The sequence below is a fragment of the Sapajus apella genome, unplaced genomic scaffold (assembly GCF_009761245.1).
Source record: "Sapajus apella isolate SASKATOON/1434 unplaced genomic scaffold, GSC_monkey_1.0 scaffold198, whole genome shotgun sequence".
In the NCBI taxonomy this organism is placed as follows: domain Eukaryota; kingdom Metazoa; phylum Chordata; class Mammalia; order Primates; family Cebidae; genus Sapajus; species Sapajus apella.
The window spans coordinates 161605-175267 of NW_022437138.1; the positions used below are offsets into that span (position 1 = coordinate 161605).

General features: G+C 48.0%; 1 protein-coding gene across 2 annotated transcripts in view; it reads right to left on the reverse strand.

The window, feature by feature from the left end:
* UFD1 (ubiquitin recognition factor in ER associated degradation 1) overlaps nt 1-13663 on the reverse strand; it is a 29477-nt gene that overhangs the window by 15433 nt on the left and 381 nt on the right. Inside the window, exons 2-6 of one of the 2 annotated variants that reach the window (XM_032269780.1) lie at nt 10302-10434; nt 9904-9936; nt 6913-7034; nt 2893-3023; nt 171-243 (exon numbers count right to left, since the gene is read on the reverse strand). In XM_032269780.1, the coding sequence (XP_032125671.1) occupies nt 171-243; nt 2893-3023; nt 6913-7034; nt 9904-9936; nt 10302-10434 (492 nt within the window). The remainder of the gene's footprint in view (nt 1-170; nt 244-2892; nt 3024-6912; nt 7035-9903; nt 9937-10301; nt 10435-13663) is intronic. The other variant, XM_032269781.1, reaches the window with a different exon arrangement.

The window sequence follows — 13663 nt, forward strand, 5'->3', positions numbered from 1 at the left end:
TGAATTAGGGCTCTAAATATGAACCCAGGAAAACTTAATAGCTAAACAGTAGGCAGTAATTAGGTGATAAGATCCAGGCATATCCTGCTTAAAAAGAAGCCCCATTCAAACATCCGAATGGACACTGCAGGTGGCTCTTGCCGGGCATGACCTGAATGAACTGGGCTCACCTTTTCATTATAGTTGATAGCAATCACATCCCCGGTGGTCAGGCAGGCAAAGTTCCTCAGTGCATTTTCTAATCTGCAGACACACTGTCAAGGCAACATGGCAAGATGGATACCTTAAATCTGAAACAAGTTTCCAGGAAGGGTTAGATGATTACTAACAGGTAGAGACTGTACCATGCTGGTACTTAAAACACGAAGCTTTAATACAACGAAGTACTACTCGGCAATAGGGAAGGATGGAACTCCTAACATGCAGTAATATGGATGAATCTCACAAATACCAACTCGGGGGAAATAACCAACCACAAAAGGGCAATGAGGTTCCATCCACACAGAACCCTGAGAAAAACCGATCTATGAAGTTGGGAGGTAGCTGAGAGGTTTCTGGACCAGAGGGTCAGCTGGAAACTGGCAGGAAAGGACCTTTAGGGAACATGGATATGTTCTGGTTACATGGGTATACACATTTGTCAAACTGGCTGATCTGTGTGCATTTTATTGTATACAAATTATACTATGGGATATAAAAAGTCCTATAGGAGTACAAAAGAAAAGATTTAATGAGTCAGATAGGTCCTCTCAAATAGTCCTCAAAATCAAAGACGCTTTCATTTATACTTTTGTTGTTTCTATCTTTTGAGCTGGTAAATTTAGAGTTAATAAAAATTAAAATTAAAAAAAAGAAACCAGCAAGTACTTTTTATAACAGTTAAAAACGGTAGAACCCAAATATCCACACAAGGAAATGTCTATTCATGTGGAATATTTTAACCATGTCTTCCTCATCAATTTGCTACATTACTTTACATAAAAAGGTCACATGAAACATGCTCCAGAGCCTGCCACTGAGAGTCCAACTCAAGAGTGAAAGAGTGAGGCTATTAGGTTCACCTCGCTTGATCTAACAGCTTTCTAGAACCACAGCAGCTTTGTGAAAAGCACCTTATGTGATGGACACTTTCTTTGCTCCCACACATGAAGTGCCATGGTGCAGAGTGTCCTTCCCTCCACTCCTCCAATGACCCTGCCAGGGCCTCTTCTCTGACTTCCACTACAGCAGCTGGAGGAGAGGAGCCACAGCCCTCAGGTTGGAAACACAAGGCCTCTGCGGTGGGGCTGGCTCCCCACATGCCTCTGCGTACTCTGGCGCCTGCTGTGCCACCAGCTTCCCCACTTTCTCTGCTTGAAGCCAAAACTGCTTTCATCCAGATCTCAGCCAGACCAGAGAATACCAGGCTGACTCTCAACTGACAGAAGTTGACGCCCTTTCTCCAAACACTAACAAGTTAATTGTGCTGACAGAAACAGCATCTGAGATTAACCTGATAAGAAGTCTGCATTGGAGCTGGGAGTGGTACCTCCCGCCTGTAATCCCAGTATTTTGGGAGGCTGAGGTGGGTGGATCACCTGAGGTCGAGACCAGTTTGGGCAAAATGGTGAAACTCTGTCTCTACCATAAATACAAAAATTAGCCAGGTATGGTGGCGCACACCTGTAATCCCTGCTACTTGGGAGGCTGAAGCAGGAGAATCGCTTGAATCTGGGAGGTGGAGGTTGCAGTGAGCTGAGATCATGCCACTGCACTCCAACCTGGGCAACAGAGTGAGACTCTGTCTCAAAAAAAAAAAAAAAAAAAAAAGAGCCTACATTGCAACACATGTAAAAACCCTAAGAAAATTAGAAGGGGCTACAGAGGCGGGGCCCATTCCTGCTCACTGACAGCCAAACAAGCACCTCTAGGTCAGAGATCTGAAGGTCAAATTAACAAGCTCTTTCCACAGGACATTCCCCCACCTGTGGGACAGGAGGCTCAACAAGACCATCGTGTCCAGGACATGGGCAGCAAGGACATATATGGCCCATTTGCATCCAGAGCACAACCAGCACTGCCTTGCTCCTAAGAACACACCTGGAAAGAGGGCTACTGGGGAGAGAGGCTGCTTTTCTTAACTTTCTACCTGTCTGCGTTGTTCAACTATTTTTTTTCAAGTATGCATTACAGAAAAAAAAAAAAAAAGAAATAGAATGGAGTGGTCACTCTTACACCATGATCTTTTTTTTTCCTCACTATCATTACATTGAGAATAGGGTTTCACCATGATCTTAACAAGGTAAATTGGGCCCATGGAGCTAGAGATCTCAATTGGTGTACACAGCACCATCCCATACCTGCACTGCCTACTTCCTGATGCTGTCAACACATACACCTGGCTTCTGGCTTAAGTTCAGAGGTGAACATAAAAAATCAACTAGAACCTGACACCTTTGCATTCTGCTTGCTGACACGGAAACTGCAGTCATTGGTACCTATCGGCCTGGAGTGAATGAGCTCTCAGGATGGCATGCAGTGAGGCTCATGGGCCAGTGCATGGCTGGGAGTGGGTGCTAGAGAGCCAAAGAAGGGGCTGGAGCCGAAGGCAGATGAGCTGCTCCCTCCTTTCATTTGTGCCAGGTGACACAGACCAACTGAAAAAAGGGCTTCATTGTGGTCTCCAGGAAGTGTCTGGAAAGTGACAGAGGCAGCCCAGACAGCACACAGTGCACTCGGCCAGAGCCATGCAAATGTGCTAGCTGAACCCCATTATTCTCAAATCACAACTTGAATCACAAGCAAATGTGTGATCCCCAAAGCAGGCACAGATTCAATAAAGTACATGAAGTTTAACAACCACCAGCACACTTTCCTTTGTCTAGAAGAACTCTGCTTATTTGGAAAGGATACACGGCTTTGGGGTTGGTGATGTCTAGGAAGTCAGGGCTCTGAGGCTGGAATTTGGAATACGTGGCCACTTGTAGGTTGACACTCTCCACCTGGACCAGGCCCCCTTCTTCCAAGAGCAAGTTCTGCATCATCTGAAAGGAAAAAGAGGTTACATGAGACTCCTACAGACGATGTAGCCTCCACAACCACCACTCCATATACGCTGGGCAGGCCAGTCTTACTTGGGTCCTTGGAAAAGGAACCTGAAGCAAAATAAGTAATTTGTTATACTATGTAAGGAAGGAGGGGAAAAAATCAAGTGATGTAGAAGGAAGGAAGCCAATAAAGGGTGCTACTGAGGCTGCTGCAGCACACAGTATGAACACATCTCTATAGGGCCACCTGGTTGCTCACTAGTTCCAGGCCTCCCAGGGGCAGAGCATTTTCCTGGGAGAGTCACCCCCCATACTTCCGAGCTGTCCCACAAGCAACTTATAAGGCCCTGGGACAAGAAGGGCTGCACTTGAGGTAGGACAAAAGCAGCACAGGCAAGGCTGACCAAGCAATGCAATGGCACACCATAGGTGAGGCCAAAAGATGGTGACATGGCCCCAGAGTTGTCTGCTGTGCAGGTTATAAAAATCTGACAAAGCCTTCATACGCCTCTATCAAACAACCCAACAAGGTAGACAACGGCTGAGGAGAGGGAAAGAGACACACAATGCCCATGAGCATAGGGTGTGCAGGTAGCCCAGACTCAGGTCAGGGGCTCTGTGTCCTGGAATGAAATTTTGCTTCTCTTATCTGAAACCGTTTTTTTTTTTTTTTTGAGACAGAGTCTTGCTCTGTTGCCAGGCACCAGGCTGGAGTGCAGTGGTGCCATCTAGGCTTACTGCAACCTCCGCCTCTTGGGTTCAAGCAATTCTCCTGCCTCAGCCACCCGAGTAGCTGGGACTACAGGTGCACGCCACCACGCCCAACTAATTTTTGTATTTTTAGTAGAGACGGGGTTTCACCATGTTAGCCAGGATGGTCTCGATCTCTTGACCTCGTGATCTGCCCGCCTCGGCCTCCCAAAGTGCTGGGATTACAGGCGTGAGCCAACGCGCCCGGCCCATCTTAAAAGGAACATCAGACATATAAAGTCGAGACAACTGCATGAGAGCCCCCACGTGACCAGCCCTGACAGTTGACAGTGCTCACAACATGGCTCAGTCCATCGATCAGCACCCCCCTCTCTCCCGGTCCCAGGCCACACTAGATGCCCTGAAGCAAATCCCAGTTATCACCTCTTCAAGAATGTTTCATCAGGAGTGGCAGTGAGAAGGAACAGCCAAAAGAAGACGGGGCTGACGGCTGTGTCACAGATGAAACGGAGCTCATGAGGAGGTAGAGGCATGCTGAGGCCAAGGCTGTGTCTGGGATGCTGTGTCTAGGCCACAAGGGAAGCCTGTGTGGTGGATCCTGTGCAGAGGCATGCAGAGGACCCCAGGCACTCATGCTGAGAGCTGACTGTCAGGCCAGGAAAGGCAGAAATAGAGGGTGGTCACTCTATCAGATGCCACAGGCAGGCACAGAAGGATGCAGAGGCAACTGGCTTTGGTAGCTGGGGTCTGGTATACCTGGGAGTGATGTTCTAACAGGAAGTACTCTAAGACTCAGAGTCAGCCAGCCACAGGCCAGGAGCACTGTCCCTTAGGGAAGATTTATGTGGGAAATCTGTCAGCGAGGGAAAGGATACTGGGCTGCAATCGCAAGCCTGAGGGAAGTCTGGCCAGGGATGGGGGTGGCTTCCTCAGCCAGAGGCAGGACAGTACCACAGGTGATGTGAGGAAGAGAGGCAGAGGTCAGACTAGGGCTTGAGGTGAGAAATGGGCTGCTGGAAGAGGCCTGAGAGCAGTAAGCAGGCAGGAGGAGCTGACGCCTTGCCCTCCCCATGCGGCACTTTAGAGCACACAGCACAACACGCAGCCAGGTAGACCTTGGCTGTAAGAAGAAAGGCCAGCACCTGTTCCACACTGGCTCGCCATGAAGTAGCTTGGGAACATTGGTGGGATGGAGCCCACCAACCAGCCCAGAAAAAGCACTGGTTCACATGCCCTCAAAGACAGCAGATGGGGGACACCTGGCACCTGTCTGCCCATGCCAGGAGCTGGAAGGTCAACTCAAGAAGAGGTGGCCTGGTGGCTTCACACCCCAAGCCAGCCCCAGGTTACCTAAAGAGGCTTTCCAGGGAAGAAAGGGATTCAATTAGTTTCCTGGTCTAAAGCAGTCTAACAGCTTGGACAAATGGGCACCCAAGCTTCAAGTCTCTGGGTTAAAGGAGAACCCCAGTATCACCACCTCCTCTTATAGGTGAGCCACAGAGGGGACTGGGCAAGTCGTCATTGCCTGACACTTCAGCTACCTAGAGTGGCTTCAGTGACCAGGCATTCTACCGGATGAGCAGAACGTGGCCTCAGGCCCCTGGGGACACCTGCAGACAAACACAAGAATAGTAAGGGGCTAAGTAGCAAATACTGGGGAGGGCAGGTAAGCCAATCTGGGCTTTGAGGCATAAGAGCCCCCACTATAGGCCAGGGTGGGCAGGCCTGGTCAGCTGAGGTGAGGAGACAGCATGGGAAGGCGAGGCACTAGGAGTGATGGGAGTGCTGGGCTCCTGTGGTGAGACAGTGGCCGGCCCAGACTTTGGGAAGGGCCCTGGGACCCAGGCTGAAGAGGACGGCCACTGCCACTGCAGCATGGGCAAGATCGCCTGCTACAGGAGGAAAGGGACCTTCAGAATTTCAATTCATATTATTCCTTTTTTGAGACGAGTCTCACTCTGTCACCCAGGCTAAAGTGCAATGGCCCAATCTTGGCTCACTGCAACCTAAGCCTCCCAGGGTTCAAGCCATTCTTCTGCCTGTCTCCCAAGCAGCTGGGATTACAGGTATGCACCACTATGAAGAGCTAATTTTTGTATTTTTAGTAGAGACGGGGTTTCACCATGTTAGCCAGGCTAGTCTCAAACTCCTGACCTCAAGTGATCTGCCCACCTCAGCCTCCCAAAGTGCTAGGGTTACAGGCATGAGTCACCGTGTCTGGCCAGAATTCCAATTCATATTTAATCTCAGAAAACATGAGTTAAGGCCATCCCTTCTGAACATTTGGTGTTCACCATGATAGGGCACCAGCAGGAGTGCTTCAGAACACCTCCTTGGTGGCAGCCAAGCAAGCACTCTTGAGAGTTCCCAGCCCACAGCTCACTGTGGGGCCCCTCAGTATGCCTGATGTAATTCAAGCACAAAGAGAAGGATAAGCAGGTCCCTCTGTAGGCTTCCCTAAAATGCCAGAGCAGAGTGAGGAAAATAAGGAGCCAGGTGGGCCACAGCTACCTGTGTGGAACTCTCACTGCTGTAGGCTCCTCCCTACAGCACTGGCACAGTTCTGCTCACTTCTCTGAGGGATACAGCCTCGAGGGCAGGTTCTGGTGGCTCTTACGCCCTGGATATCCCAGCCCAGATCTGCAATGACATCCTTCAAATCAACTTTCCACAGAGAGCCTGCATGTAAAGAGAAAGGGCGTCATTCCCACAGCAGCTCAGTTGAGAGATATGGGAGACTCAATTAGAGGTAACTGAAAACACGTCCGCTCTTACAGACTACTAAAAGTCGGGGGGAAGCATAAAAACCTCAAACGCCCTACTTACTAGACCACCTAAAAAATACTCTTGTGCCCCATTATTTTTTAAAAAAGCCTCACCCAGGAAATCATAGATGAACAGCTCAGCTGTGGTTTCTGGGCAACCAGTTGTGCGACTATCAAAGAAAGGGCTGCCCCCACAGCACAGTGGCCCAAGGGTGCGTCCAGTGCCAAGAAGCCCACGTAAGGCACAGTGCACCACTCTGGATCCCTTCCCTCCCGCTGGATCAGGTCAGGCTAAGACACTGAGCAGGAGGAGTAGGCTGGGCCACCTGCTCTAGGGCCAGAACTCTCAAGTGCAGGGGGTGTCTCTGCATACGTGGCTGCTCTCCAGAGACCCTGGCAGCCCCACTCACCCAGTGTGGGAGGTAACAGATGCCCTCATCAGCCACAAACTCCAGCACACCACAGTGCGTCATGCGGTCCGAATTCTTATTGGTAAGTTTGAACAGCATGGGATAGGTAATGTTAAGTCGGCCTGAAAAGAAGAGAGAGGCTATGAGGCACAATTCCTATGAAGGGAAACCTGTTCAGCCTGTGCCTTCCCATAAAAGGAGGCTCCCCACAACCCTATCCCTCAAACCCCACACTCCTCTGGCAGATGCATCCCCCTCTGTGAGAGCGCAGTGCATGCCTCAAGGAGGAGCCTGGAAATGTTCAGCAACTTGGTAACACAGCCCTGGCATAGACTTGTGATTTTCTGAAGTCAACATTTAAAAAGTGATGTGTTCATTCATTTATTCATAAATCATTTCAGTGCCAACCATGCCCTGGACAAAATCTCTACCTTCCAAGGTTTCCAGTTTGAAAGTAGAAATCTAACAAAGAAAACAAGCACACCCAGATGTTGCAGGTGCTGTGGGCAGGAGGGGGACTGGGCCTAATGAAAGAGGTACTGGGCTAGGCTCCTGGAGGCAGAGTTCTTTAGGCTGGGCACTGGGCGGGCAGGCCTGGGAGGAAACCCAGGCAGAGGTGGCAGGCTGAGCAAGGGCGTGGAAGGGAAGAGGAGCCCAGGCAGTTCAGAAATGTGGGCAATTAGGCAAGACAGGCCAGGGACAGATGTGGGAGTAGTTGGGAAGGGGAGGGATACCACATGGGGTAGAACCTAGGGCCGAGGCTCAGCAGGCAGTGTAGGCTCTCAGCAGGGTCACGACACAGGATGCCTCCTCTCTGGGGATCCTTGAGGTAAGGGCTCAAAGCAGGGCAGAGGCAAGTAAGCAAGACTGCTGGCATGCTGACCCCAGAGGTCCACAGGCACAAAAAGGAGGCACTAGCAACAAGAGGCAGGAAAACCCTGGAGACACAGGGCCCTGGGGGAGGACTGGAGAAGGAACTGATGGTAGTGATGGTGTTTGCCATGTGTAAGGCCCTTGTTCGGTCTTCCCAGAACAGTCAGGTAGGCACTATCATTATTCCCTTTTATCTATGGGGAAACCAAGACCCACAGGTTAAGTAACATGCCCAAGACCTCACCACACAAGTGGTGATGCCAGGGTTCAAACCCAGGCTGCTGGCTTAAGTCCAGGGATTCAACCATCAAAGCAGAATTTAGCTTGCTAGTTTAGGCAAATATGCCAACAAAAATCACATTTCGTGTTAGGAGGTAATGCAGATTCCACTTGAAATCTCCCTAAAAATTCTAATAAAGCAAATCAAGTGAAAAGCTTGGGCAGGAACCTACAGAGAACCTCTGGGAGCAGCATGGAGGTACAGCAGGGGTGGGCACTCCCTCCTATCACCAAGGGTGACTCTCACACTGGCAGTAAAGGGGTCAGGACCTCCATCCCAGTGCACCTCCCAGCTGCAAAGCCATGGAGCTGACCTACAGCTGGTCCACAGTAAACTAGACTGGGCCTAATGAAAGAGACTCCAACGTCCCTCAGTCCACTGACTCTCAAACTGCATTTTGAGACTTACAGGCTCCAAGTCCCCTGGGGCTCCCAGTCCCTCTGTACCCCCTCACTTCCTCCAACCAGAGCAGAGACTCTTATTTTATAAATTAGAGGACTTCCTATAGGATTTGGACAGAAAGTTTCCCCCATCACTTAAAAGATTTGAACAACACTGATCTGAGCTACACCTCAATGACCCAGCCCCTGAGTTTCTTCTGGACACCTGTGCCAAGGGTCACACCTGGTGTCTGTCTCCTGGTTCAGCATGTCCTGAAAGGAAGACCTTTCTAGGGGGCCCGTTCTCTCCTCTGTAATGACAGGGTCTTCGTGAGAACTGTGAACTCCATGGCACTGTTGACCTCAGCTGAGGTTGGGCTGAGGCTTCCACTGGGTAAAACCATAGCTGGTGCTGGCTCAATGGCCACCTCCCACCTTGTGGTTGGCATCAGATAGCTTGGGTTGTCACAGACACTGTAGCACTTCTGATGCACAAACACCGTGGGTGTCCCCAGTTAAAGAAGAGGACACTGAGGTTCAAAGAGGTCAAGCTGCTACTGTAGAGTCAGGCTGGGCAAAGTGCCTGAGGTGAGTCACACCATAGCCAGCACCTGTTCTCTACTTGCTGCCACCAGAGGACCCCAACACCAAGCATGAACCCGTCCCCCTGGCCAGCCCCAGTCTCCTGCCTTACAAAGGAAGAATTCACGCCAGAAACACTCTTAGGTGTGGAAGGCAATGACTGCATCCCTGACTGGGTTGTCCACGATTGAGATTTTCCATGCCTGTATAGTATGAGGCTAGGGCATGGGTTTCCAGGTTGCTCTCACGGGATAAAGGGTCAGAGAAACAATCCCTGTGTGCCTATGTCACTCCTGGTAAGAGGCAAGAGCCCAGTAAAGAGGAGTGGCTTCTGGAATGGAAGACGATAACTCAGTTTTTGACATGCTGAGGATGCAGTGGTGCACTGGGGCATAGAAACGGGGGTCTGGAGCTCAGGAAAGATGTTTGGTGAGGGGATAAGAAACCTGCTTTATAGTACCCTCTTGTGAGCCGACCAATTCTTCCTTTAGGAAAAAAATCTAGTGAGCCCAGCCAATGGCATCAGCTGCCCCGGCACTGTCCAAAGCACTTGATACTTGTACTTCATTTAATCCTGACAGAATATTGAGGAAAGTTGGGGGAGGGGGTGATCAGGAAGAAGAGGGGAATTACCTTCACAGAGGAGAGACCTGAAGCACCCAGGGCAGTGATGAAGCTGAGCACTGAGGGGGCCCGGTCCTTGCCCTAAGCGCCTGTGCCCAGGTTCTCCCAGCCCAGCACATGCCCTCCAGGAGCAATTCACAACCAGATGTTCACAAAGCACACTGGTGTCTGGATGTACTGAGGAGCCCATGCTGACTCCTGGTGTCCATATTTATATTATCTAAGTTCTTAACTCACTCAGAAGATACTTACTGAGTTGGTCCAGGGCTGAAGGTGGCATAATTACTGTGGAAAGAATATTTAAGAAATATTAAAAAAATAAAATAAAAAGGACAGACCAAAGGCAAAATGCAGTTTCTGTTATATCTAATAAAAAGTTTTAAACTGTTTTTAGGGTAGCCAGAATGTCACAGTGATCTTTCATAAAGAATCTTACTTGGCGTAATTTATTTTGGGAACTGAATGGTTATCAGCCATAAACCTAACCATAATTAGCACCCCACCCCAACTGAGCAAGTCTGGGGTAAGCACCATTATCACAGTAACACTAGTTTCTGACTCCCACATGCAAAGTAAGTACTGTTGAAGGCTACAGCATTGCAGACTTAGGGCAGGAAAGGTTACTATTCAAAATAAAAACAAGCACATACTCTTCCCTCCTTTCTCCACATCTGACCTGTCATTAGGCCCTGCTAGCATGGACACAGAGAAGCAGCGGTACTGTGTGGAGAAGCGGTTTTGGAAAACCCTGGGAATCGGGTGGTCGAACATGTTGAAAGAGAACTAGAAGGAGGAAAGAGAAACCAGTATTAGAACAAAGGTACATTTATTCATGTCAAAACCCAAAACATGTCAGAGTAATTATGGTGCTAAACATTGTCAAAGAACACAATGTACTGAAATCTTCAATGTAATCTTACTAAATCTAAGAGAGGCAATGTCAAGCCTGCCCTGAACCTTCTCCAGGGCTGTGCTCCCATCTTCATCCTCCCATCTTCGACCTCTTGCATACCTCAGAGACTTGTACTGACCGCCCCACAGACTTCTAAACTCCTGCCTGGGCTAGCTGCTCTGCATTGAACACTTTTCCTATTATCATTAACCTAAACAATATCTGTTTATTGAAACATCTCTTTATTGGGTGCCTATTATCTGCCAGGCTCTGATCTGGACACAAGGGAAACGCCACTCTAGTGATATGTCCACTAACAAAATAGACACCACCTCTGTCCTGGTGGTACTGACACTTAAAGCAAGGGAGATATACACAAGAAAACACATGTGTGCCCAGCAGTTCTGCAGACAAGCAACAAGTTAAGGAGACAGAGGGCTCCTGAGAATGCTATTTTAAATAGGTAGTTAGGAAGGGACTCTCTGCACAAAGACCTGAATGCTATGAGAGGAAGCCAGGCAAAAAATAGGGAAAGGCATTCCAGGCAGCAGGAAGAGCAGGTACCTAGTGTTTCCAGCCCTTCCCCTGGCTTCCAATTACCAACCTTTCCTTTCCCCAGGAAGCCTCCCCTGCTCTGCTGAGGGTCAGGGCTAGTGCCCCTCCAGCGTGCTCTCACAGGACAGAGCAGATACACTCCACACTATGTTGTGGTGCTTTCTTACATCAAGAAGCAAAGCTAAAACATGGTGCCATTAAAAAGGTAAGATCCTTACAACTACCTGATCACAACCGTTACAGATTTCTTTGTTCCTTCTCCACTCCCACTGCTTCACTTGACTAGCCTTAAAAAAAAAAAAGGCTTAGCAAACATACATCAATTTGGTGTGTTCAGTATTCCTCCCGTCACCCCCTCATATCCACAGGGGATATATTCCAACATCCCCAGTGGACACCTGAAACTACAGATAATCCCAAAACATATATATGTTTTTTCTTATACGGACATATCTACAATAAAGTTTAACTTATACACTGGGTGTGGTGTCTCACACCTATAATCCCAGCACTTTGGGAGGCAGAGGCAGGTGGATCACCCAAGGTCAGGAGTTCGAGACTAGCCTGGCCAACATGGCAAAACCCCCTCTCTTCTAAAAATACAAAAATTAGTGGGGCATGGTGGCCCATTCCTGTAATTCCAGTTACCCAGGAGGCTGAGGCAGGAGAATTGCTTGAACTCAGGAGGCAGGGGGTGCAGTGAGCAGAGACAGCCACCACTGCACTGCAGCCTGGGCGACAGAGCAAGACTCCAATTAAAAAAAAAAAAAAAAAGCTTAACTTCTAAATTAGGCACATTAAGAGATTAACAAGTACTAAAACAATTATAACGATATACTGCAACAAAAGTTATGTGAATGTGGTCTCTATTTTAAAATTTTTGGACCATGGTTGACTTCAGGTAACCGAAACCATATAAAATCTCACAGTAGAAAATATATTCAGAAGAACTGGAGGCAGAATCAAGAAGAGATTTTTGTACACCGCATATTCATAGCACAATTATTCATAACAGCTAAAAGGTGGAAGCAACCCAAGCGTCCAATGACAGATGAATGAATAAACAAATTGTGGTATGGTATTACTACAATGAAATATTATTCAGCTTTGAAAATGAAGGAAATCCTGTCACATGGATGACCCTTGATGATTTCATGCTAAGTGAAATAAGTCAGTCACAAAAGGACTTATATTTTATGAATCCACTTCTAGGAAGTCCCTAGCATAGGCAAATTTATGGAGACACAGTGGAACACAGGTTGACAGAGGCTGTGAGTAGTAGAAAATGGAGAGTTACTGTTTAATATTAGAGTTTCACTTTTGCAAGATGAAAAAGTTCTGAAAATCTGTTGCTCGTGAATGTACTCAACACTATTTAACTATAGACTTAAAAATGGTTGGTTATGATAAAAATTTGTTTTAACCACAACTAAAAAAAAAAAAATCTCTATTAGAGAAAATTTCTTGACTTGATACCAAATATATATTTAATAGAAGGAAGGCCACCTACTGACAAAGCAGTTTACTAGCAACTCCAAAATTAGCAAGCTGAATTAGCTATCTCCTAAAATGCAAATACAGCATGCTCCCGCCTAAAATCTTGGATGACTCTTCACTCCCTAGCACTCTAGCACAGTAATTTTCAATCTTCTGCTTTCTTCTTTCAAGCAGCAGAATTCTGTTCAACTAAACCTTGGCCAGAAGCATAATAACATGAAAAGCGTTTCCAGGTGAACAAAGCCAGTACAGGGTGGTGGCTTCCCCTGAGTGCTTCTCACTAGCCACCCTAACTAAGCCATTTCTTCTCTTTGAACATAAAAGATAAATCTGCTCAAAGGGGCAACATACTTAACAACCCGCCTGCAGTTTACCCACGAACACGACCTTCTGTCCCTCTGTGCTGCTCCCGATCCCATCTCTCACTTTCTTTTTCAACCCTCAGACCTAGCACATTGACTGGAATATATCAGGTATTCCTGAGTGGATGAACTCAAGAAGAGAAATAAGACAGAGTTTGACAGTGATGCTTGGGATAAAATGTAACAATCACTTCCTGTCTTTACTAAAATAAACAGGTGACAGGAAGACAGTACCATAGAGTGCTTTGCAGACAGAGAGCCTTGGCTTCAACTCTCCACTCTCTACTTTTGTGACTCGAATAAAATATCTCTGTAAAAGTTAGTTTTCTCATGTTTAAAATAATGATCGTCCTTGCTTCCAAAGGGGTTGTAGGGACTAAAGGAAATAAGGCGTGATGAGGGATTACAGGTGTTAAAAGCTGCGTAACAGGAAATTACAGCTAGCAGGTATTAGCTCCCATCCTTATCATTACCGAACACAACACCGCTGTACATATCCAAAGGCACGAACCCGTGGGCACGGAGCTCACGGAGCTGGGGCAGGAGCTGGGTGTCCCCAAGAGCGGGGATGCCCGCTGCGGATTCTACCTGGGGAGAGCCGGATTCTGTTCCCATCCCCAACAACCCTGCAACTAACTTTGGGTTTATGGAAACCTGTTGCGTGTCCAGCACTTGAGAAACCCGTGAATGGACACAAACCTTCCTT